Here is a 27,500-nt window from a genome sequence, read left to right as displayed (position 1 = left end):
AGCATGATGGCCCCTCTGAGGGAACAGGCCTGCTGGGGAGCGAAGCCCTATCTTTACATAAAATAAAAGGGATGCCGGTGGGATAATAGACTGCCTCATGTTCCCCAGGGAAATTACATGCTGGCTATGCTGTGTGACAAAGGGAAAAGCATTGTTTTGCTTTCACCCCCAGCTTTTGTTTTGTTTTTAATAGTGTAAAATTGGGCAAGTCTTGGTCTTTTGTCATCTAATCAAGAAAAACAGCTTGCATATGAAATACTAAAATAAAATAAAGGCCACAGTATTTTTCTTTCTTTGCTTATGCTCTCAGAAACTTAAAGAGGAGATAGAATCTACATTTTGTTCTCATTATCACCAAAAACATTTCACTTTTCAGCCCAATACCTGCAATAGACAGTAAAGGTCAAGTTTCTTGATTAGGAAAAAGGTCTGTGTGACATTAGCAAAAAATGTGGGCAGGCTGCGCTCCGCAGCGGGAGAGCAGAGAGTTGCAGGACCACTGGTGGCTCCTGGGTCTTCTACCATGGTGAGGTTGGGGGTTTTTTTATTACCTCTGTGTTTTCAGTGTATTTGTGTATGTAGAGCGTTTTGTAGTTTAAACTGTTTACATATACATCTGAAACAGTGACGTTTGTCTCCCATTTTGGTACTTTGTAAAACGATGGAGATGTTCCGGCACCAGCCTGACCCTAGTTCAGGATATCCTATGGATAGTACTTACGTTTATGACCATAAACACGTTAGCCCTAAGGGACAGCTCTCTTAAGATTGTAGTTTGTTTGGGTTTTTTCTTCTAGAAAAACACATTTGGGTGGTTTTGGATGATTTGCTCTGTTGGAAGAAATTGCAGATCATGTTTAGAGAAAAAAAAAAAAAATCAGGATTCTCAGGAGACTCTGCTACTGGCTGGAAACAGGTAAATAAATGTATTCTCAAAACCCACTCTTTTTCAGCTTTCTGTTTGGGTTTCATTTTCAGACCTTCTACCATGGATGCTTAATCTGCATTCTCCTCTCTGCATAGGCAGAAACTTCTCTGCCTGCAGGCCTCTCTCCTCCTGATTAGTCTGGCCAGTGGCTGTTATTTCAGTCATGGCTTACAATGTTTGAAATGACATTCTGCAAAAAGAAGTATCTCTGCCTCCTAAAATTGTCATGAATGTGGGATAGTTTTCTCATGCTCCTGCTGTAGCAGGGAATCATACAAACCTCAATGTACGTCTTGTGGATTTCTTCATGTTTAAACCTAGCTGTCCCTTCTTAACTGAACGCACAGGTTAACTATAGTAGGTGTTCCCTGTAAGCAGGATGCTATGAGGGGAGCTGAGACTCGGCACCCAGAATTTTGTATCCTCTGTTGCTAGGCAAGCTACAGGACCGAAAGTCTTTTTTTCTTTATACTCCAGTTGAGAAAAAGGTATCAAATTTTGTAATGGGCAGAAAGTACTTTGTGTGTTAAGAGGAATAGTGTGTTTGGGGACTGGAGTACTGAACAGAAAAAGTATTTTATTTAGCTGTAGAGTAGTGACCAGCCATGAAATTATTAGAGTTCTGAAACTAACTTTGCCTCCCTTATTGAAAGAGCAGCATGTGCTCATGATTGCTGCCGGTCAGACTGCAGGTGCCTCATCCCTTAGTGACAAGCACTGGGGGAACTGTACTCATCAGATTAATAGAGGCTTCCAGTCAACACAGTGAAGCAATAGCATGTCACAAGTGTGGTAAGTGGCTGACTAGGTTTATCTTCACCTGGCATAAATGGAGTCTGCTCGAGGAGGGTTACTTTCAGCCTAGAATAGTAGCTATTACTTGGATGGGTAAACTTGCATGAAAGCACACCTGCGAGTCATGTCATGAAAGAGTGTAGCTTTCTAGCCACAGAAAAGGCAGAATATGATGGCAGTGGTGGCATCTTGTAAGACTGGGCTGTAAGAGGCCTTTTGGGTCAGTGAGTCCAGCAACTCCATCATAATTACTGCCCTTTTCATACTCAGATGGGCAGTGTGAGAGTAGTTTTCAACTGGAGGTACTGGGTTTTCTTTTTCAGTGTTGGAGACAAGGGTGGCAAGGATGGTGTTATTATTAATTTCCACTCTTTGTGAGTGAGGAACTAGAGAGAAAGTCACGTGTCCAAATTGGGGAGGGAGCCAGAACACAATGTGGGGTGATCAGCAAATTGAGTTTCTGTGTGCAATGTTGGCCTCTCCGAATGTTAATAAAGTTCTGCTTCTTTCCTAAGCCTCATCATTTACAGCTAATGAAGCAGTGAGGGGCTGTGGGAGAGAGAGCCTAGTGTAGGGGATGGTGACATGCTGGGGGAGGAAACCTCCTGCAAATGGCCTTCTTTACTTCAGATGGCTCCCAGCTGTCACTGCTCTTCTCTCCTGTGCTGTCTTCAAAGTATGCCTTCCTCCTGCTCTGCAGGGGGAGAATTAGAGAGGCAGAGATAAAATAGCCCGATACAGTCAAAATAAGTGTGTTCCTTTTTGAACTCAATGTTTGAAAACAGTAGCAGCCTCCTTGGACTGCTTATTGAGATTCCTAGTGGGAATAAGAGCTCAAATAAGGCTGGTCTGTATATAAGTGTTGGTAAAACTTCCCTCACTTAGTTGTAGCTCAGAAAGTAGCTGATGGGGTGAATGTTTCATCTGGTGACATCTTTATAAGGCCTTTATCCTGGATTGCAAAGTCTGCTGTATGTCAACGTACACAGTGTATGCGCTTTTAGGCAGCTGTTGGGTTTCAGAAGGTAGGGCCTGATTCTTTCTTTGGCTTGAAATGCACATTTGGATTCAGTCTCTGCCTGGAGCCCAACTCTTGTGCATCCATAGTTAGTCTAACCACCTGATAATAGGCTCTCCAGCTCTTACTCCTCTTCATCCTGCCCTATCCACTTGGGCACTTCAGTTAGATTTACCACCGTTGACAACCTGAGTTCTAGTGCAGAAGACTTTAAAAAAACAGCTAAAGATTGAAAGTACCTTTTCATGTGTTAATCTTGCAATGTGTGTGATTTTTGCCTTGTAAGAGAATAATTGCTTCTGCGTGGTTAACAGTATTAGCTACCTGTAATACAACATACTGTGTACTTAAAATATCCTGGGATGATTTACTTCTGTACGTACAACTGTCAAGACGTTCTGAAGCTTGTGTGTTTGAGTGTAAATTTCTTAATGATAAAGTACTTCTTGCTTCTTCAGTTAAGTGTAGTTTGTTCAATCAACTTTAACCAGAGGATGGAAGTACTAAATTGAAATAATCCTGACATCACCACTGGGAGAACAAAACTTAAAACACTTAGGGTTGGGTGTTTTTTTTTTTTGTGGAAGAGTGAACTAAAGGTTGGAGAGACTAATTGATTTGCTGAAGAACAACAAAATGAAACTGTGGTGCTATTGGTAACCTGGCACCAATAGTGGTCTACTGCTCTGCCTAGTAATCACTCTAACACAAAGTACAGTTTGTCTGGCTCATCAAGAATCTGGCCAGTGTGTGTGTTTTCCTTCTGCCTGTGAAGCTACAGAACATTCTTTATATTTTCCTGTTTGAGCTTCATGAAGGAGACCTAAAACTTGAAAGTAGATTGTCTATTTCTGAAGGACCTCTATATGAAGAGTAGCACATCTCTTTGAAGTTAAGCCAGCTGTGAAGTGCTCTTGATCATAGCTGATGATGTTGCAATTTTTGAGTAAAGTTTGATATTTGGAAGTCTAAATAGAGAGTGTTGGTCTAGTTCCACCTGCACGTGTCATTAAAAATGAATAGGAGCTGTTCTGAAAGGTGATGTGTTTGGTGCAGAAAGGACTAGAATCTTCTCTTTATCCACAGGATGTGCAGATTCTTGGCAAAACTGTCTGACCTTTCTTACCTTGACTCCATTTCTGTGATGTGTCTTGATGTTGCTCTGGAAGTACTACTTTTAATGATAAGAAGATAGTTTAGTGATAGGAAGGTAGTTTAGTTTCCATGTCAGCTCAGTTCTAGGCTCCTTTGAAGGGGCTAGTATTTAGGACATGGGTTCTTCCTTCTTGCCCCTCTGTTACCCGCAGGAGAAATGACCCTGCCTTGGAACCCTTCATAGTTTAGCAATGTCCCATTTGCATATGATATTACAGGATTTTAATTGTCACCTCTGTTCTCCGAGCTGTCCTTTGTTCTTATAAGACTGCGTTTTAAAAATTTTTTTTCCATATCTTTTGTTGCATGTAGCTGTTATTACACAGGGGCTAAGTTCAAAGCCAACTGGTTGTCCTCCTTCCAGTTTAATGCAGTCTCAGCTCTGCCTGTCTGTGGAAAGAAACTGATTTCCAGTAGTAGCCAAGTGGTGTGGCCACAATCGTTTCCTCCTGGCTGAGACTCTTGGTTACCTTTTTTAAAAGTCTTTGCATGTCTCATTCATGTGTTCACATGATCATTGAGACCATAAATTCACTTGGATTGTTGTTCTCTTTTACTTGTACAGCCCCAGCACAGTGAGGGCCTAATGTGATGGCTTTTTAGATGCTATCTCTGTAAAAGCTCAATGTAGTCAGAAATGGACTAGGTTCACCATCTCACTTTATGTAGGCTGCTGAATAGCGTGTAGATAATACTGATAGTTCCTGATTTAAAATTAGTTGACCAAGTAATCTCAAGTTTGTTAGCTTTGATGTGAAAATTGCTTTATTTTGATCACTCCAAAAGCTGCTTCCCCCCCCCCCCCCGCCCCGTATCTACTGTGCCTGAGGGTACATATGGAATTTCAGAGGTCTTCAGTGTGGGTTCTCACAAACCCCCATTAGCCAGAAATGTCCAGTTAACTCAATATTCCTCAAATCAAGGTGTAGCACTCCAAAAATAGCAAAGGCAAACAAAATGAGAGTTGGTCTCTGGGTCCTTTAAAAACAAATTGGTTAAAGAATTCAGTATAGGTAGTTGTATCTTTTTTGATATCACTGTTTAAAACTTCAGTTTCATGTATACCTTCTTAATTTAAAGGAGTATAAAACTGAAGTTTACAGCCATTTAATTTGCTCAACTAAGAGTACAGTTTAGTTTTTGTTTGTTTTTTTCACACTGTTTAGAAGGCAGCTTGCTCTCTTGTGCTGGTTAGTTTTTATTGCAATTTTTTTTGAAGGTGACAAATAGTATTTGATGCATTTATGGAGGTGAGGCCTATCAATAGGTTTTGGCCATGATAAAGCCTTTGAGGGAGGAAGTTTCTTAACTCACTGATTTCCCTGGCAGGGCTTCCTAGTTCTCATCAAGTATTGCTGTTATACTTGCTTCTACACTTTTTCCCTTGAGCATTGGCTACTGGCTTTTGTGTCTCCCACCTGTCCCCCAGCTCAAGAGAGTAAATACAGCTCCCTGCTGTCACCACAGTGATGCAGCTGAGTTTCCTGCATTTGGGGAAATTGCAGGAGTTGGCACACAGGAGTGTGAGGAGTGATCTTCATCCTGAGAAAACTGCATTCATGCCCAGGGTGTTTCCCCTGGCTTCTGCTGGCAGCAGGATGACTGAGGGAAAGAGCCCTTAGTGTGGTCTGGTATCAGGAGCTGTCTGGCTTCTTACAAATCCTGTGGTGTGCTGGGTGATAGCATTCAAGCCTTCCTTTTCCAGGTTCAGCATTGGTTCAGCTTGGCACCTAGATGACATTGTGGTAGGTATTGTGTAAATGACTGAGAGTGAAACATAACATGTTAGTCCTTTTGTGGAAGCATTGATTTTTATGCAGAAATATGAAGTTTATCATCTGTGTTGAAAACAGAGAACAAATTATAAAATTGGCATATCTGATCAATTGGTTTTGAAAGGTGCCATCTTCATTTGAAAATGGAGTCTCTTTTTAAAATTTATTTTTAACCCACTCCTTTGGAAATGTGTAGAAGCTGTAAAACAGCAGGAAGCCAAGTCACTAGAAGCATCCAGAGAAATTTCATTTTATTTTTGTAAACTAATCTACCCACTCACATCTATCTATGTAAACTAATTACTTTTTTAATTAGGTAGCCTTTTTGATTGCTTCTGGAGAGCTGTGGTGAAATTTACCACTAATTATGATGGGGCAGGAGGAGGCCTCTGGATTGTTAGGAAGGATGAGAAAATTTTATTTCCTTTTGTTGAAGTGGGGAGCAAGTAGTAATTGATACATAAATAATGTGCTTATTTTTCCAATTTCAACCTATTCAGCTTCTGTTAGCCTTACTAATTGAGGCTCTTTCCGTAGGTCATTGGGTTTCCTTCCATCTAATGTAGCATCTCCAGGAACTTCAGAACAATAAGGAAACAAAACTGTTGCAAAATTGAAGATTTCCTTCTTCCTGTTAAAGGTAATGTTAATGCTGAATGGTTCTAGGTTCTGAACTTTGAGTTCCAGTGACATTTGCCCTGAAATGCTGGATAGTAGGACATGCACGCAAGTAATCTGCAAAGTTCAAGTGCTGTTTTTTTCAGTGTGTTTGAATATGTGTTTAAAAAACTGGGGGAAGGTGTCAGTTTCAGTTTCACATCTCTTCTGCTGTATACTCTGAAGCCCTAAGCCCATCATTTGAATTTATCATGAGGCCTCTTATATATAATAACAGAATATAGCCAAGATTGCACACGGAAGAGAACCGAGTAAGTGGTTCTCCTTTGTGTTTTCTATTTGTGGTGACCTTAAAAACAGTGGGTGCTCTGAGTGATCAGGTGGAGGAGGGCTGTTAAGATGGTTAGGCCATAAGCAGCATGTTTCCTTCTCCTTTCCCTCAAGCTTGTAGTCCTGCACTGAGTCTGTACTAAGGATGAGACTTTCAGCTGGATTTGCTGCTTCCCTCCCAGTTGCTTCCAGCAGGCCCTACAGTTCACTTCTAGTGCCTTGCAAGCTCCATCCTTCATTTTCCAGCTTCAGTCCAAACTTCTGGCCTCTTACCTTTGCCTGAACAAGTTGCTTGTGCACAAAATAACCACCACTGACAAGTGGGAATTTAAGGTATTTTTGTCATGACATCAGTGGTGAGTGTTCAGAAATGTGAATAGAAAGTGAGAAGCCAGACAAAATTACTTCATTTTGATCATAATCTAGTCCTTTGGTTCAGGGGGACCATTTTCAGCTTCTTTGAATGCACTACATTATAACGTGCAGTGCAAGGTCTGAAAGGTCTGGTATGTATCACTGAAATACCCTCCTTTGAGGGGGCTCTGGCAATCACCTCTTCACAGTATTCAGAGTAGTTCACTTTAGCTGTGTCACAAATCTTGCCTTTTACATTCCTGTGTGAGTGGGTGAGTCTAAAGGATGAGTGTTGCTGAGGGAAGGACAGTTGCTCCATCCACCTTTAGATGCTTTTTGCTAATATGTAAGTATGAAGCAGGATCAGCTGTCCCTGTGGCATGAGTGACAGAGCTGCCTGGTCAGGAAAAGACCTCTAGGAATGCATCTCAACAGCCTCCCTTGGAAGTCTGTTCCAGAGCTCTGTCTTAGTGGTTTCTGAGTAGGGAGGAACACTTTGGACTTTTTTTTTTTTCTCCTCACTGTAACTGAAGCTCATTGCATCTCACTCTTTCTGCCAAGCAAAAGCTTATTCCTTTCCTCCATAATCTTGTGTATGCTTGAAGACTATTTACAATTACCACCCTCAGTATTCTCCAGGCTAAAATGTTAGGATTTGTTCCATCTTTCTCAGAGAATGTTTTTCAGTCTTCTTGGTAGTTTTCACTTTTTTCTTCTGAATTTTTCCTATTTGTTCATTCCTTTAGTTGTGGCTTCTATCTGTGATAATGCTTCTAGGTGAAGCCTTACTAATACAAAGAAGAGTGGAAGGGCTGTTGCCCATGTCTTGTGAGCTAGGCTAGTGTTTAGCATATAATTCAGTAAAACCCTTAGATCTCTTTCAGAAATGCTGTCTGGCTTTTAACTTTTCCTGTGTTTGTGCAGCAGATAATTTCTGCTGCCATGTAAAATTTTGCATTTTGCCTTCTTTAAATATGTTGTTAATGAAATACAATTTTCTAAACTTTCTCCAGTTTGTCAGAAACGCTTTGATTTCTAATCTTGTCCTTCAAGATATGAAACAGCCTTGTATTGCCCACATATTAAATACACACACTTCCTCTTTCATCTTTTTTGCCATACAGTTCAGTTGAATGGAACTGCACCTTTTGGGGTGGTGAGACCATTCCATTTTAGTAGTAAATTCTTGGTAACTACCTAGTCTAAGAGGATGTACAGCCACCTATCCTACTAATGTAATGCTGAGGACCCCAGTCTGTTAGGAATGAGTGGCAGGTATTGCCCAGTAGCTAAGCATTTTCCTTGATCTGAACCCCTCTTCTGGCTTAAGTTAGACCAAGGACCTGAATTCTTTTTTTTCATTTCTTTGCCCCCACCGCTCCCCACCCCAAGAGAATGTTTTGAACTGTGGCTGCTGGATATTTGGTGGGAGAGGTCTTAGCCTGGGCTTTTAAAGCCAGTTCAGCCAGTGTTAAGAGGAGTATAGGATATCAACTGCAGCTCAGAGATGAAGGCTTTTACCAGAGGTGGAGGAGGTGGGTTGCCAAAACAGTATTGTTATTCTGAGGAAATAGAGCAGCTCTGTGTGTGGTGTTTTTTGGGTGTGGGTTTTTTTTTTTTTGTGGTTTTGTTTGTTTGTTTTTTTAAACTGGCAGATCTGTATTCAAGACTCTGCTTCAGGTTAAGCAGAAAGGATTTGAAAACAGGTCTTCTAGATGGTGGATAATGCCTTTCTTTTCCTGCTCCTAATCTTTACATTTCCTGCTGGCTAGAAACTTCTTGCTTGGTTTATTGCCTTTTGTGAATGCCATTCTGAAAGCCCAAACTTTTCCTTGCCTGAAAGTCAAAATATGACAGAGCATGTTGCAAGTGTTTGTAGCACAGGATACATTATATTCTGCAGATCCATGAGCATTAGACATCTATGAAATGCTTGCCCTTGGATTCAGTCGCACTGCGCTAATTGGTTCTGTGCTCTGCAGTCCTCTTCCTACCTCAGGTGTTTAGCAGTGCTTCTAAAAGGGATGTGTTGTACCACCTTTATTCTTCTTGTGGATTTAACCCAAAATATCTATGTACAGTTGGCTCTTCCCTCCTCTTAAAGGATGTTGGAGCCTGAAGATGTAACTTGTAGTCCTTTTTTGTAGCTAATTATGTGCCTACAGGGTAGGCTTATTCTGTTGGATGTTAAGTGTTGGACCTGATATACACTGTCCCTTCTGAAACTGTTTCAGTGGATAAATCTCCTTTTAACCTATGCTGTGTGATCTTAGTGGAATTCAGCTAATTCAACTCAATAAGCAATATTTTGATTTGAAAAAAATACATTATTCTGTCTCTTCCCTTTTATGCTAGTAAGCTATGGCCATAAATGACAAGGTACATAGAGATGCTCCTTGTGCAAGTGCTTTTGGACCAGATTGTGCTTTCCCCTGCTCCCCATACTACTTTAGTAATTCAAAATTTTTTTTAGTATAAAATTTCAGTTGTCTTATTTGTGGTGTTGCTTGGTCTCTAGTGTGGCCAATTGTAAGAACAGATTTCCATATTTCAAGGAAGCAGTACCTGTTTGGCTAACAAATAAAAGGGTAAAAGGATGCAGTGGCAGCTCTTTCCTCTGCTTGCGCTTCAGAAGAAATAACTGACACAGACATGGGACTCTAAGCAGAGGTTCAGGGTTGCAAATCCCAGACAGAGATGCAGCTTAATTATTGAAATTAGAGCTGGAAAAACAGGGGTGAGGAAGGGATTTGTGGCTTAATGGTGTGCTTCCTATGGTTTGTGCTGAAGCACGGATGTTTCTTGAATCCTCTTCTTAGGTATTCCAAGTACAACCTGTGGTTTTCAGAAGAAAATATAAGTTCTTTTCCTGGATCTTGCTCCCAGAACATAAACACCATAAAACAACAACCCAAAAGATGGTGCTAATAAATTGCAAGGCTTGCTTTTCATGCAGACTATTTTGAGGGACTTTATTTTGAGATATGTTATATTGGAGGCCTGTCAGAAACATTGTTTTAGAATTACGGTTACTTTTATGAATATAAGAAACTTACCTTCAAAGAATCCTTGGGAAATTATTGCTGGGTGAGAAAATGGTTTGTATTAATTAAAACATTTATAGTAACATAACAAAATCAACTGGCCTGTAAATTAGCCAGTTATAAGAAATTACCTGAGTGTTGTGGAAGTTTTTCAAGTGAAGGAAGGATTTTAAATTAGACGACAGAGTTTTGACACTACTTACAGTTTTGATTATACAGTACAACTGAGGGCTTAAGAATTAGTTTCTAGGTGAAGGTACCCAGTTTGTTCTGTAGTTGTATTTCAGATATTCTGAATCAAAAGGTAAGAAACTTAACTGTGCAAGGGTGAACTTAAAAGGAGGTACTAACTAGGAAACACATGATCAGAGCAGTGGGCACAGAACTTACAATGATAACTTTCAAATTTTTATCTTCAGTCTGTCTTCTCAAATCACCTCTTTTGTTTCTTCAGTCCGGGTGTAATGTGGACTCCTGTTCTGCTATGACCTCTCAGTAAAACAAATGCTTTGTTCAACTGGCAAGTAATTGAGAAATTTCTTAAACATATTCTGCCAGCAAGAGAACCATAATTGAAAGGATAGTACCTCTGTCCAGGGTGTAAAAAATGCATTAATTATAAGAGTGCAGCATGAAGACCGAGTGATAAATTAACATATATCATCATATGGAAAGGTAAATACAGCTTGTCTGTCTTAGGTAGACTTTGAAAGGCATCAGTAAATCTAGTGACAAGGTTCAGAAAGAATGGAGGTAAAAAATGTTGCCCACAGGATTTTTCTTTTTTGGAATGGTCTCTTGTGTCTGCTAATGCATACTATGTATCTCCAAAAAGAGTAGATAACTTTAAAATCAGAAATAACACGGTATTAATTGATGTGCTACTGCCTTTTGAGTTTGGGATCTGGGAGGGTAGTAACAATACTATTGTTTATGATTAATTTTCTGCATTTTACTTTGCTATGGAACTTGGATCCAGTCTAAATGATGTTTTGTCAGCAAAAATAATCTTTTTTATGAATAATGTGCATCTGGGCACTCAGAGCACTGCTGGAAAAATGCAGTCAACTGCATTATGTCACTGGATCAACTGTTCTGCTAGCATGCGTTATCTGCATGGCTCTACCAATCCACCCTTCAGGGGCTGGCCCTATGTTATTGCTGCCTTGTCACAATTTTTTGTTACAGTTTTTACAGGTATCATGCTGCTGTCCCCTCAGAAGTTAGACACTTTCAGAGGCATCTGGAGACGAGAAGTACTTTTAGGTATGAACATACTCCCCACACCTCCTTTTCAGCTCAGCACTTATTCACCACATTCCATGCGATGGCCACAAGCACAGAGTTGCTGTTGAGATGACTGCAGCTGGTTAGCTAAGACATGTAATCTGCTTTGTCTACTCTGGCTACCTTTCCTGGTGAAGGTCCACAGTCTTAGCTGGCTGGAGTGAGTAAAAAGACAGATTCTGCTCAGTAGCAGTTCATTTGTGCTGTGAACCCCAGTTCAGTGTCTGTTCAGCAGTTACACACCTAGGACACAATGCTGGTAAGAAAGTATGCATGTACTCTTATGAAACCAGAGGTGATTGGTGACAGCCAGCATGGTTTCACTAAGGGCAAACTGTGCCTGACAAATTTGGTGGCCTTCTACGACACGGTTAGAGCGCTAGTGGATAAGGGAAGAGCAACTGACATCATCTACCTGGACCCGTGCAAAGTTTTTGACACTGTCCTGCATAACACCCTTGTCTCTAAATTGGAGAGACCCAGATATGATGGATGGACCACTCGGTGCATAAGGAATTGGCTGGATGGTCACACTCAAAGAGTTGTGGTCAATGGCTCGATGCCCAAGTGGACAGCAGTGACAAGTGGTGTTCCTCAGGGGCTGGTGTTGGGACCGGCGCTGTTTAACATCTTTGTTGGCAACACGGACAGTGGGATCGAGTTCACCCTTGGCAAGTTTGCTGATGGCATCAAGCTGCGTGGTGTGGTTGACACGCTGGAGGGAAGGGATGGCATCCAGAGGGACCTGGACAGGCTTGAGAGATGGGTCTGTGCAAACCTCATGAAGTTCAACAAGGCCAAGTGCAAGGACCTGCACATGGGTCAGGGCAATCCCAAGCACAAAACACTTGTGTGTGATGCTGTAATCATAGAACCATAGAATGGTTTGGGTTGGTCTCTTCCATGGTCCCTGCCCGTGGACACCTTCCACTAGACCAGGTGGCTCAAAGCCCCGTCCAACCTGGCCTTGAACACTGCCAGGGAGGGGACATCCACAGCCTCTCTGGGCAACCTCTTCCAGGGTCTCACCACCCTCACAGTGAAGAATCTTCCTTAAATGCAAAAATCTTTCTTTAATGTAGAAAGCTTTCTTCTTCATCAGCAGAGCTTACTGTTTGCTGCTCAGAGAAGCTATTCTGAAAGCACCACAGCTTTTGTACATGATGTTTCAGTGGTCTTCCAGATCAAGCATTCTTCCATTACCCATTAGTTCTCTTTCATCTCTGGGGTTTGAGGTTTGTTTGAAAAGACTCACTCACTTTTAGGCCAAGGTGCTTTCAGGAAAAGCACAGTCCAGAACTCTTACCAGCAGATCCACAGTACTAGTCAGCTGCTAAATACTGTTTCTTGAAAAAGTAACAGAACTTTGATCAATGGTAAATGCGTGAACTGGGCTCTATGAATCAACCCCAGGCAAACTGAGAAAGATTTGGAATCAGCCCTTAATTCTATTTTGGGCTCAAAGATAAACAAGGAGTACATACTTGATAAAATTACAGATAAATTGCTTCATGGGAAAAAGGTGAGTGACTTTGAAGGGTCATTTAGTCCATCTCCTCTTTCAGTACAGATGGCTATGCTACAATGGCTTGAAATTACTTCAGATATAAGGTGCTTCTAAAGCCCATGTGGCAGGGGGGTTGGAACTAGGTGAATCTTTAAGGTCTCTTCCAACCCAAACCATTCTACGATGCTAATTCATTCTAAAGTATTTGTCGGTCCCTCACGTTCTTTATATAACTAAACGTTGTTTCTTAGCCTGAATTGTTGAGATTAAATTCTGTATATTAGCTGTTAGATTATTATCCTTACATTAAGCTGGGTTTATTTTTTTTCCTTTTTGTAATTGAGGTTAACTGGAAATATTTCTATTTTGCCTGAATATGGAACACACAGATGTTTCAGAATATCCTTTATTTGTTACATCTTGGCAGTTAGAGAAAGGCTAATTTGCATAAAGGGAACCTTAGCGAGTCAACAATAATAATAGAGCCATAGTCAAATGAATGTATGGAATGGACCCAGTGCTAATGCATATAAAGAGAGTACTGAAAAACTTCTAGGCTTCCAGCTTCACTGACTCCAGTATGGAACGTGCTTCTTTATACTCTTCAGCTTCTTCCAATTCTTTTTCATTTTCCTGGAATAAAAAATAATTTTTGAGTACTTTGAAAATAATTGACATGGGATTAAATTTAAGAATGTAACTATTAAAAGGAGAAGGCTGAGGTACTCAACAACTTTTTTGCCTCAGTCTTCACCGGCAGCCTTGCTTCCCACACCTCCTGAGTGGATGGACCTCAAGCCGGGGACTGGGGGAGCAAAGTCCCTCCCCCTGTAAGAGAAGATCAGGTTTGTGACCACCTGAGGAACCTTAATGTATGTAAGTCTACAGGACCTGACAAGATGCATGCCAGAGTCCTGAGGGAATTGGCAGATGTAGTTGCCAAGCCCCTCTCCATGATATTTGAATAGTCACAGCAGTCAGGTGAATTCCCCAGTGATGGGAAAAAGGGAAACATTGCGCTCATTTTTAAAAAGGGTAGAAAGGAGGACCCTGGGAAGTACTGACCTGTCAGCCTCACCTCTGTGCCTGGGAAGATCATGGAACAGATCCTCCTAGAAGCTGTGCTGAGGCACATGGAGGACAGGAAGGTGATTCGAGACAGCCAGCACGGCTTCACCAAGGGCAAGTCCTGCCTGACCAACCTAGTGGCCTTCTATGATGGAGTGAGTACATCAGTGGACAAGGGAAGAGCTACAGATGTCATCTATCTGGACTTCTGTAAGGCCTCTGACACGGTCCCCCACAACATCCTTCTCTCTAAATCGGAGAGACATGGATTTGATGGGTGGACTGTTCAATGGATGAGGAATTGGTTGGATGGTTGCATTGAGAGGGTAGTGGTTAATGGTTCAATGTCTGGATGGAGATCAGTGACAAGTGGTGTCACTCAGGGGTCTGTACTGGGACCAGTACTGTTTAGTATCTTCATCAACAACATAGACAGTGGGATCGAGCACATCCTCAGCAAGTTTGCAGGTAACACCAAGCTGAGCAGTGCAGCTCACATGCCTGAGGGACAGGATGCCATCCAGAGGGACCTGGGCAAACTCAAGGAGTGGGCTCATATGAACCTCATGAGGTTCAGCAAGGCCAAGAGCAAGGTCTTGCACCTGGGTCAGGGTAACCCCCAGTATGAATACAGGCGGGGGGATGAAGGGATTGAGAGCAGCCCTGCAGAGAAGGACTTGGGGGTACTGATGGATAAAAAGCTGGACATGGGCTGTCAGTGTGCACTTGCAGCCTAGAAAGCCAACTGTATCCTGGGCTGCATCAAAAGAAGCATGGCCAGCAGGTTGAGGGAGGTGAGCAGGTGGGGAGGAGACCCCACCTGGAGTACTGCATCCACCTCTGGAGTCCTCAGCACAGGAAAGACATGGACCTGTTGGAGCAGGTCCAGAGGAGGCCACAAAAATGATCAGAGGGATGGAACACCTCTCCTGTGAGGACAGGCTGAGTGAGTTGGGGTTGTTCAGCCTGGAGAAGAGAAAGCTTCAAGGAGACCTTATAGCGGCCTTCCAGTACTTCAAGGGGGCTGGTAAGAAAGATGGAGATGGACTTTTTAGTAGGGCCTGTTGCGATAGGACAAGAGGTAATGGTTTTAAACTAAAAGAGGGTAGATGCAAAATAGATAGAAGGAAGAAATTTTTTATGTTGAGGGTGGTGAGACCCTGGAAGAGGTTGCCCAGAGAGGCTGTGGATGTCCCCTTCCTGGCAGTGTTCAAGGCCAGGTTGGACGGGGCTTTGAGCAACCTGGTCTAGTAGAAGGTGTCCCTGCCCATGGCAGGGGGCCTGGAACTAGATGATCTTTAAAAGGTCCCTTCCAGCCCAAACTATGCTGTGATTCTATGAAACAACAGATATATTGAAAACACTAGTTCTACATGACTCAAAAACACAGGTAATGTCTTTTGTCCTACTTAAGGTCCAGGATAATGGCTGTCATGTGAGAGTACACTGGATGTATGCATACTTTTTATTTTATTCCATTAAATATTTAAAACCAAGGACAGCATAACTGGGACCAGTAACAACAAACCTTGGAACAAGAGTACTGTTAGGAAGAAGCTTAAACAGATTGACAATTGAAAAAACATACTACTACTATACAGTTGATTTTAATAAAAGCATTGAAGGTGAGCTAAGCACAGAAAACAACCCTTAAAGACTTTCAAATTCTTAACATCAATAGTAATTCCTCCTATTCCTTGTTTTAAGTTTGTACAGTACCTTGTATGGATCAATAGCTTCTGCACGCCACCGAAATCCAGACCAGCTAACTGTTAAGTAACTAGCTGAATGACAAAAGGACCCTAAATCCTGCCAGGTACTGAGCATTTATTTTGGAAAACTACAGTAGAGGTATACTACCTGAGGATACTGAGTTTTCCTTTGAGAAGGGATTTGCATTTCAGCCATCAAATGTGTCTGGGGCTTAATTTATGGTATGTATTTTTAGCCTCACAGTAGCATTTACATGTATAGCTGAATTCTTGATGAGAAGGCAGCTTTTAAAATAAGAAATGTGATGATCTCCAAACTCAGTATAGTTTCAGTGAATCTATTTGTACAAGATACTATTTACTCCTGCAGGTACTCATATCCTAAAATGTGGCAATAGTGCTCACCTCACTAATAAAACATAAAGCAGTACTCAGCAAGGACTCAGCTGTGTTGTTTCTTGTCCATAGCATAATAAAAGTAGTAAGCAAAGTGTTTTGACTATTTCAGTTCACTACAAACATATTATATGCATCTGCATTATGTAGAAAACTACCTAAAGCAGGTGCATGTAACTAGCACAGGAATTCAGAGTCCATTCTAGCAGTTCAGTATTTCAGTGTATGTTAAGTGTACACTCCATTAAAGACAGCTTCAGATATTCTAACACAGTTTTCAGAGACTGAAGACCAAGTCTGCAAAGACATCTAAAATGAAATACTGGTATGTTACAGGATGCTAGTCTTGGGACCTATAAAAAGTAATTCAATCCAGTTCCAATATGCTGCAATTGTACTGCAGACAAGCATTCTTATCCAAGTTCATGAAGCAACAGCAGCATTTCTTGATCAGTGGGTTATGGTGCTATACTTACTAGTAGTTGAGTAAGATCTGCATGTGCAACTTCTAATCTGCGCTGGCAGTCTGGAATCATCATCCGTGACTCCTGTAAGATCTCGATCTGTGAAAATTAGAAGTCAATGAAATGAGAACATATTACAGATAGGAACATTATTTTTTAAGATAAATCTGAAAAATCAGTAGTGCAGTCATCATCTGGGAACTTCAGAACACATGTACCTATTTTCTGAAAGGCTTTTTTATTAAAAGACACTCAGCATAATTGCTTAAAACTCTGCTAATTTACAGGACACTTCCATTTACTTTGTGCTTAATTAAATATAAAGTATTAAGTGCAAAAGAGTGTTTAGAATAATTTTCCCCTTAGAAGAAAAGTACTGCCTGGTAAGCTTTCCATACAGCATTTGTTAAAGAGGCTATTTAAACAAACTTTCTCCTGCTGTCGTGAAGAAGCTTCATCCAAAATGGGATCAGCTGGTTATATAAATATCTCCTGCATCTTTTGGGTAATAAAGAAAAACAGTGTTCAGATAATACCACATAGAGATAATTACTGCATGAAAAAAGTTATTGAGTTATTGATCACATTGTGTGCACACTGCAGGAGGCTCTGACTGAAAGACAAAGGTAAAGAAAAATGAAAAGCAGAGACCAGCAGGCTCGTATTTTTGATGCTTATCATGCATAAAAAGTTATTACTTATCCTTGTGCTTCATTTTAGGAGAAAGATTATTCTCACCATGCACTTTGAACAAAATTACTAAACTGGCACCCCACTGAATCTGAACATCCTGCCTCCTCCTACAGAAAACAACTTCAGATTCAAACAAGGGAACATTTATTTCATAGAACATTTCTGGATCTGAAATCCAACCACTGAGAAAAAAAGGTGTACAGAGTTGTTCAGTAATGTTAAATCTATTTAGAAATTAAAATCAGATATTTAAATGTGAAACCTCTTCCGCATTCAGGATAACCTGCAACAGAAGGCATTCCCTTTAAATGGCTTATTTAATTCTGTCATTCCTATGTTGTATTGTCCCTTCAGTATTAATGCTGCTGTACCGAAGGGTCATTGTAAAAGGGAAGATAAGGCCTTCCTGTATGCATAAATACATTCTTACCTATAGCTTATGTAGTAAGACATTATCACCATGTTTTTAAGTGTCATATATTTAAGTTCTTAGTTCAAGTCATTTTTGAGAGAAAGAGCTTAAAAACTTTGTTTCTAATTTTCTATCAGAGAATCTAGGGCAAAACCTGTCCACTTTAATGAAGCAAAGACGGGTGACAAATTTAGAAAAAAAAAGTTAAGCATCCCCAAATTCTAGTTCTCATTGGTATCACTTTTAAGTGTTCAGTGTTGGACTGTACTAAAAATAAGACTAGGAACACTGCATATTACATTTCAGCAGTGAATGAATAAATAAAGGTTTGTAACTTCCATAGAATGAGGGGTGCCATAAACTGCATGAGATGATGCCTTCTGCTTTATGTAGTAGAATTTGTTCTATAACGAATACCTACAGAAGTGAGAATATCCAATAATGACTTCCTTGGGCCCGCACTGCTAAATAGTTGTGTATTGTAAAGCTGGTAGATGATATGAAAAGTAGTAATTTATTTGATATGTGCAACTCAATGAGTGATCTGGAAAGGCATATAAACCTAGAAACTCTAAGCTGTAGTCCCAACTGCTGTAATAAAAGTACAAAACTATCCCAATCACTCTGTTCAAACCAGAATTTGACTGAGATCCAAAGGGATACCTGAGTTTTATTTACATTTGCCTGCAGTTATGCAATAATAAATAAAAAACAGAAGGACGATAAATCCTGGAACTATATTCAGTAGGTGCAAACAGTTGGAGACAAGAATAGGAATTCTGTGGAACCAGTATTATTAGTTGATTACCAAGCCACCTATGCAAACCCTGATAACTTCTGCATAGAACACATTTTTTCAAGTAATGCTGCTAATCCCAAACAGACCATTTACTGTTACAAATGTATATAATAAAGCAAAGTCAAAAGTTCAAATAATTTGATAAGCTTTAGGACTGGAATTTTTTAAATGTTTGCTCTCCCAATTCTATCAAACCTTCTGACTGAATTCTAAGGAGTTTAAATTATAAGCAGGTCACAGAGGAAACTATTACATGAAACTGATCTAACTTTGCAAAGAACCATAAATATCTGCAAGGTTTCTGTGAATTACAATGCCAACAGAAATATTAAAAAACTGGAGTAACTGAAGTGCATCTAAATACAGTGCTAAGACAAAAGCAATAAAGCACAAAAATATGTATAGGGAGAAGCAAATTGAATTTGTTGTCAATAAGTGCACATAGGACCAAAAGAGCTATTGTGGCTACAGTGAGGATGACATCCCCTTTCCTTTGAGTGTACTGAAAAAGCCAGTTAAACAAATCTCTTCAACTGGCCACACTTCTAGTCAGTTGTCTTTCATGACTGAAGGTATTTCTATTAAGGGAGCAGATGTCTATCTTCCAACAGAAAGCAGTTTCCTCAGATGTGATGGAGCTCTCTTAACTGCTGGGCTGTATATAGTCTATTTACTAAACATGATGTGGATCAAATGTCAAAAAACTGGTGTGCATAATGCAGTATCAGTAGCCTTCAATCTGGTTTCCATAAATTCCCAATTGCAGTGACAGGTAAAGCAGAACAGAGGCAAACATACAGATCCACCTACCAGTTGCTTAAGTGGAAGTGCACCGTAACTAAAATCGGACCATTACTTTACACATTCAAAATAAGCACAAAGGCTAAACATGACTCTATGAGAAACAGCTGAGGTAATGCCCAAGGCATTAAACATAATCAACTTTGATTTTTAGCAGGTCCCACAATGAAAGTTCAAAGCTACTGTTTTAACCACCCAAGCATTTAGACTGAATCAAATTTTTGATAATTTAAGAATACAAATAAATATTACTGCGTATGAGTGTCAATACCAAGTATTCTGCAATAGGAAGCAATTTTGCTGAGACTGACATGTATTATATAATGGGGACAACAGTTTTATCAACTTCAGAAAGATGGAAGCAGGGGTGTTTATTTTTTTCCAGCTGACCCTTGTCTAACCAAGAGATTTAGATATGCAGATCTACAGATAATTTGAAAATAACAATAAGAACACCTCCATAGGTCTCTCTAACCTTCCTTGATCTTAGAAGCCTAATAAACTACTGGACCACAGGGTATAGTGACAATATGGTTTCATATGACAAGGAGTGGTGTTCTAAACACAAGAGATAGGCTAAAAAACATGATAAATGTGAACAAGTCATATATGTACCAGTTATGTACACAGACATGACTATATATTCATGCTTTTGCATACTGCCTCCTAATCACTTGCCCTTTGACTGTTGCAGACAGTCATAACAATATGGATCTACGCAAACATGGTAGGGAGGAAGAGAAAAAGACATGCAAGTAATTCAGTTTGCTAAAAAAAGCACTACTGTTTTTTTTACAAACTTTCTGATGAAAAGTTCAAACATAAAATCCATTGACTGATTACCACCACATCTGATGGAAGGACAGAGACTCAAAAGAAAAAAGGCCATCTCTAAGTATCATGAACACCAACGATTCCAAAATTAATAATCCTACTAAGGAAGAGATTGTAGCATAAAGTAAACAGTCATGCTAGGGCTACTGATTGGCTAATCAACGTATTTGTAACTTAAATCCATAGTATGGTATTATTTCTCGCCTCACTAGTAACCAGGGAATATAAAGGCACAATGTGCTGAGCCAGGATGGTGGTGTAGGGACACAGGGAGTAGGACAGCATACATGATGTAGAAGAGAGCTGGGCACAGGGAAGGCAGGAACTCAGAGGAGATATGGCATTAAGGTGAATACAGAGGGAAGAAACCCCAAACACACACAAAAATTGTAAAAGCCAAATTTTATTAGTTCTACTTCTTTTGAAGCAACTTGTTTTATTTTCACATAGCAGACCCAAAAGAAGCTTGAGCTATCTACAAATACAGGATGCAAGAGGACACTGCAGTCCGTTGTAGGTCAGTTGCCAAATACATTGATCAAAACACTTCCAAAGGACCACAAAGAAAAACTTGCAGTAAAGAATTGGAGAATGCTGTTTTCTTTCTATAGTGCTTGAGTGTTTCAAGAACTGAAATGGTCATGTATCAACCACAAACCATCTACCATTTCCTCCTAAGGAGGAAAAAACTGTCTAGATCTAATGCCTCAGTATTTCAAATGAGCTTTCTCTGCAGCTCCTCTCAGGTGAGGGCTAATCCTGTTTCTTCTAAAGCAGATCACTTTAGGACATAAAAGACAGAAAAGCTCCTTTGCTGGTTTTGGAAAATAGTTTGTCACTGGCTGTTTTCCACTAATGTACAACTGTCAGGTTTTCTTCGTTGTCAGCAGTGGGGGGAGTGGAAGGAGAACACCACAGACTTGAAGCTAAAAAATGGATGTACTTTTCAGAGGACAGAAGCAAAACTCATGTCCTCCACTGAAAAAGTTTTTAATCAAACAGACTGTATTATAAATGACAGATATTGCTCCTTTAAAATTAACTTAGAGGATGATAATGGAATTATCCATTACAGAAAGTTGTCATTTCATCAGCAGGCAGGTAATTTCCTTCCAGCAACTCAAAATTCCACCTGAACCATGTTGATGCAAGTATAAACTTCACCTTGTCAACAGGTGAGAGGTGGGAAACATCTGAATGAAGAGGTTTCTTTGGAAGTGGCACAAAGAAAACACGACAAAAGAGACTTGCTTTCCCAACAGGAATGGCTCAACCTAGTTAGAACAAAGAGCCAAGTTTTCTCTCTGCTCCTCCCCCCCATCTTTTTTCCAGGGCAAGTTATGCTTGGGGAAGAGGCTGAGGGGGTTGGGATTTTTTTGGTTGCTTGTTAAGATAAGATATAGATCCTGAATCTGTGCTTAATGTAATGGATGCTTTGCTAAAAGGTAGCAGGGTGGTTAGGAGATGTTTTAGAATAAGCTTGAAGGGAAGGAATCCCCCATCTATTTTGTGGAGGTGAAATACAAAATACCTGTGGAAGTATTTCTGCTAAAATTGGAACCAGAACAGACATGGAAAGTTCCCTAGATAGACAGAAGGAGAAAAGTCAAGTCTAGATCTTTTCCTCCCTCTAGAACACAGGAAAAGTGAGCCCAGCTGAAAAAACTAATCATGTCCCATCATGGTGGCAAGTCTCTTCTACCATAGGAATGCTGCCATACTAACTTATTCCAAATACTGCATGAGTGCCTTTAATCTTCAGCATAAAGTCTGGAATCCAAAAGGAACTTACACCTGCCTACATAAAAAGGAAAACAGTATTTGGAAAACAGAAGGGAAGAAGGAAGATCACAGTGATGATTTTTTACCATTTGGTCTCTTTCAGAAAGCCCATCAGGCAATAAAAACAAAGTTTGAAAGCACTTTTAATACCAGCTGTATGTTAGGAATATTATCCTGTACTTAGTAGAGAGAATTCCAAGCTGCTAGCTTTTAAGGATACAAACTCTGCTTGTTAAGAATACTGTCCAAATATATAAGGGGGAGCACTGGACTCTTAATTAGCATTTCCACTGCCTCCTTACCTAAGCAACCAGAGCTAGAGTTGAGATTAAGTAAAGATCATCCATTCTTAGGAAAAAAAAAGTATGAAAATAATCTTTACAAACTTTACAATTTCTTTTCAGTGAGAACTCATCGAGAAAATAGATTAGCAACAAATTGTCATCTTTCATAATAATTATCCAAAACAATATACATTGTTTCCAAATGTATTTCTTCTTAGCTGTTTCAGGACATACTCTACCATTCACTCAAAAAAGCAAGAGAAATACCACTGTTTTCACTAATACTTGTAAAAAACTGTGTATTAGCAAGATGTACTTTATGTATTCTTATCAGTAAAAATGCTGACAGTTAACGAAACCAGCAGAGTATATCTACAATCCCACTGAAAGGAAATAAGAAGTAGGTATCTCAGGCTTTTCCCATACTCACAAGCCTCAAGATAAAAGCATGAGCTGGGAAAGGATGTTTATGTACGAGACACATCAACCACTACAGAAATAGAGAAGCGTACTGGTTCCTATCATTAGTCTGCACTCATGAGTCAGCATATACCAGCACTGCAAGAAAACTGTCCTTGTTTTCTCTGATACTGTATCTGCTCCTCATTAAATAAGTCTTTCTGGACAGCACAGGTGAAGGCTAGGATCTAACAACTGTCAACTACCCCAGCTGGTCATTGCCTCAGAGTGCCTAGAGATCACTTGAGTTCACAGGAACCACAAGCTGCACCACTGCATAAGGAGTTAGGTGAAAAATACTGAGTCAAACCCTAACTGTTTTACAAAGGAACTGATCCCTCCTTACAGACCAGACACACCCTAAAATCTACATATGCTGTAGGAATGGTACTATTAATTTTAAAGTAAAATTTTCTGTAGTCACTTCTGTACTATGAAACCCTATGTTCTACTGCAAAGTTGTAACTAGAAAGCTAAATGAGAATAGTAGTACATCAAGAGGTAGTTAATGCTTTTAAGCTTTTTAGGCATCCGTCCCTCAATTCTGGATCAGTTTGTATATACATACCTGATTTAGCTGATATCTCAGCTAAAATAATAGTTAAAATTATTCTCCTAGTCTCAAATGAGTGAATTCATTCCCATCCCCCAAATGTTGCTTTTCATTACTGAAATAAAGACTACAATCATATTTTTAAATAAATACAGTTATTCAGATTAGGAATTATTAACTAAAAGCAAGTCTTAGAATGTGTAACTACATATAACTTTCCTGAAGAACATCTCAAAGTATTAACCCTATCCAAAATACAGTTCTGAGCAAACTCAAGATTATATACAATTTTCTTTAGAGTAACAGATTTGATCCTATGAAAAGTGTGCACATTCTTTCTGAGCCTCCAAAATCTTCATAACCTAAGATATTAACAACTTACAGAATGCAAAGTGCACTAAAAGAACAAGCGAAGATGTCACTGGAAGAATTGATGGCTTTCAAAGTGGATGAGGTAATTTCTGAGTGAATCAAGACTGTTCTCTGTGAAGGCTTTTGTCACTGCTCTCCAAGAATACCTTCAAGTAGTGTGTAACATTTCACTTCACAGCAGAAGTTCACAGCCTCCGCTGTTTTTGACTTTGATGATATCTTGCAGGTCACTGTGGAAATACCACAGTGCAGTCAAATAATCTGATGAATGGGGGACACTAAAAATGGGAATTGCATTCATTAGTTCTTGTTAGCCCCAGAGGATCTTCAGAAAGACTACTATTTTGAAGGATCGTAGAGTCTCAGTCAGTGGTGAGGCAGAAGACAGCTCAGCTCTATAAATACAATTTCTTATTTTTATTACAAATTCTTGATTTGTACTTCTTTCCCATGGCATAATGAAAGCAACCAAGTTATACCTATACACCAAGTATATAGGACATATACATATGAACTGAAATCTGAACTTAATAAAAAGTTGTTTTAGCTTGTTCTAAAAGGGCTTTCTCCTATCTTGTTTTTGTTAATTTTTATCTTTGAGATTTAACTGATTCTTCCACTGTTTAAAAATGAAGATGGGAGAACAGTAGGTTAGGTTTTATAACACAACACCATCAGACTACTGAAACAATTGAAAATAATTTTAATTTACAGTTTCAGTTTCTGTGAAGATTTAAGAGAAAACATCTGGGAAATGCTTGGGAAAAAACATAGTTAAAAGATAACATATTTAGTTGAAAGAATATAAAGGTCACAGTTAAGCACATACATGCCACAATTCTGTAAAGAATAAATGCAAGTCTCCTAAATGCAAGCCTTCTCCCAGTAAGAAGGAAAGCTGACACTCCTCCGTCTTGCAAAAGGACATGTACCAACTGTCTGCAACCACTGCCCTTTGTGGGAAACCTTCCAAGAAAAATTTAATCATATTGTAATAGTGACACTAAACCATACTCTTGAACAGATGAAACTACAGCATGCACCTTGCTAGTCATGACTTCACTACAAACTCTAGCAGCTGTTAGGAGCAGCTGCATACCCACTGATCTCTGAGGTCTGTGATTTTACCAAGGGGATACTAGTATACTCCAGAGTTGAAATGTTTCATCTTCATATTAACTATCAAAAATTCTCACTTCACTGTAACATTTGCACTTAGCAGCAAGCACTTAGTTTACCTAAATGCATCCAGATCATGTATTTTCAGGTTCTTGGTATTTCTGAGAGAGTTCATGATGGCCTCATACAGACTGTGTGTAGTGAGTGATAACCATCCTGACACCAAGTGCTAAGTAATCCATATGCAGTCTCCTTATAATTTGACAGTTCTGGAGTAAAGGAAATTTCTACAAATACTTATTATGACTTTTATAATTGACAGGATTTTTTAGTCTAGTATTTGTATAACAGGAGTCTGGGAAGAGGTACAGGAGATTAATTTATTTAAGGATGACTATGATTAAATGAAAGCAAAGAAGGATTTTATAAAACAAGTTTTAGGATAGTTTACCTGCTTCTTAATTCCATAATCATCACATGCTTCAGCTTTCATTTTTTCAATCTTTTCTTCTTGCTGTTTTGCTTCTTTTTCATACATAACTTTTTCTTTTGCCAGTCTGCAATTAAATCAAGTGATTGTGTTAATCTGGTTCTATTACAGTAAAAAGTTACCCCACTGATAACAACACTCCCACCCCGAAAGCTGCAGCCCTGTAAGATAATACACAGTTTTATAAAAAAAGGCTCTTAACCACTGCAAAAAACTGCATCTAGGAAATGCTGAATTTAGCTATGATGTATAATGATTCTTAGGAGAGTAATTTAAATTAAAAATAATTTTAAAGATTCTGTGTGGGCTTATTCATATATATTATCCTAAAAAATATATATATATTAGTACTTCATTTCAAATATATAACAGAAACAGATAAGCTGCCTTATAGATCTGGATGATGGCTAATAAAGATAGTAGTATAGAGAGGAAAGCTATCTATCTCAAAAAAGACCTCACATCACTGGTAGCCAAAACCAAACAATATTAAGATGTCTGCAAAGACAACATTGTTATCACTGGCTTTTAGATCAGCATTTGCCAGACTTTCTCAACATCATCCAGGTTCTGACACTTTTGCAAGTGACCTATATTGGCTGTTACAGTCATGTGGTCTTTCCTCTTTCCTATTCACTACAAAGTAACATGACTACACCTGCATTAGTAGGTGAATAATGACAGACATCCTTACTAGTAACTTTTTTCAAAGTTACCACATGTAAATGAAAAGAAACAGCACTTTCAAGTTTGCAAACTCTGATCCCAGAACATTTTTTTCCCTGATCACTACATTTCATGCCATCAAATACATTATTTTCCATACTAGTTTCTGTACAAAATAATGAAAAGTAAAATTCCCAAATTATACAGTAGCCTCATAGTTTTGTGTTCCTTTGAGTATTTTCTCTACTTACCTTGATGCTGGTTTGGGGGTTATAGACAAAAGTAACACTATAGCAGTTTTCTTTATGGCTTACCTTTCAAAGGGAAAAGAATCCATCTTTTAAACCTAATAATGGACCCATACTTGGGAGCAGGATGCTTTTTGCTATCAAGCATAGATTCAAGAGTAATGTAAAATATTTTGACGATCAGAAGGTAATATTAAGGTAGTCTAGTCTGATGCTCTACAGTAACTTTTACACTGCAAAATCCCATTATCAAACTTTATTATTACTGCAATTTTGCTGTTGCATCTCCTGCTTTGTTCATTGGGTATATGTTCATCAGGTGTATGTTGGATTACATAATGCTAGATCTGAACCAAAACATCCTTCAGGATCTGGAGAACAACGAAGTAATTTCTGATCAGCTAATTCAGGACCAAAATAAACATTGAGATGCTACTACGAACCTGACAGTATGCCAAAGAAAATCCTTTCCCAAACAACAATAAGCATGAGATCAGCCTATATAAGATTGTTTAAGGAGAGCTTAACAGCCAAAAGAACATAATCAGATCCAAGAAGCAAAGAACGTATTATACAAATGAAAAGAGAATAAATGTCTAAGAGAGATCCATGATCATGTTAGTGCATCAGAGCAAATTCCTAACTTGTCACAGTTAAGTGCCCTACTAGAAGTGCTGCTGAGGATGGACCAAATGGTACTAGGGTGACAAGAACCTTTTGTAAACTGAAGCTGCCACAAGAGCACCACTGCAGTAATAGCTTGAGAAAAAATTCCAAAGAGAGTATACTGATTTTGCCACGAGGAACTCTCCTTGCTTTTGTTAGAGTTCACATCATCAAAAATTGTTTTGCTAAAATAGCCTTAAACTGTGTCTCCACAACAGTTGATGTAAGTTGGGCTGTGGCAATACACACTTGAACTCGTTTCAACCCTTGTGGAGACAGACCATTGGAGAGGGCCTTCAACATTATAAAGAAGCTTTAAGAGCATGTAGAGCATGTACTGTAGGTATTGCCTAGGCCAGTTTCTACAAGTCAGTCAGTTTCTACAAGTCAGCCAAGTACTAGCTTTGAGAAGTAGTACTGGGGAAAGACAGCAACCTAATTGCTAATAATAAAGACACTAAATCAGTGGCTGTAATTCCAACTACTGAAACCAGCTCCCATATTAGCATCAGCAAATATTGATTTAATAGAGGATGAGTTAATTGTTTGATCAAGGTTACTTGACTTAATTCCAGACAATATTTGCTTTGCTATTTTTAGGTTCCAAAAAAGTTAATTTTAATCAACCCATGAGACAGATGATTTTTTTGGAATGAGAATAGCAAATTCCCTTGAGGAACAAGGGGGGAGAGAGATGACTAAACGCAGTTTTTATGTTGATACACTTACTGAAATGTGTATGCCATTGAAACTAAAGGCAACTTGCATCGCTAAACCCAGCATTTTTAATTATTTTAATTTTTTAGCTAAAACAAAAGGCACAATGTTATGTACTTACGTTTTCATATTATGTTTTCACATTCACATCTCC

At 39.3% G+C, this 27,500-nt stretch overlaps 1 protein-coding gene across 1 annotated transcript in view; it reads right to left on the bottom strand.

The window, feature by feature from the left end:
- Positions 1-13,203: 13,203 nt before the first annotated feature.
- TBCA (tubulin folding cofactor A) overlaps positions 13,204-27,500 on the bottom strand; it is a 31,495-nt gene continuing 17,198 nt past the window's right edge. Inside the window, 3 exon segments of the mRNA XM_074813713.1 lie at positions 13,204-13,444; positions 16,464-16,550; positions 25,011-25,116. Coding sequence (XP_074669814.1) covers positions 13,364-13,444; positions 16,464-16,550; positions 25,011-25,116 — 274 coding nt within the window. The 3' untranslated portion in view covers positions 13,204-13,363.

Source organism: Strix aluco, chromosome Z, assembly GCF_031877795.1.
Source record: "Strix aluco isolate bStrAlu1 chromosome Z, bStrAlu1.hap1, whole genome shotgun sequence".
NCBI classification, from domain to species: domain Eukaryota; kingdom Metazoa; phylum Chordata; class Aves; order Strigiformes; family Strigidae; genus Strix; species Strix aluco.
This window is presented reverse-complemented; position numbering and strand designations above follow the sequence as displayed.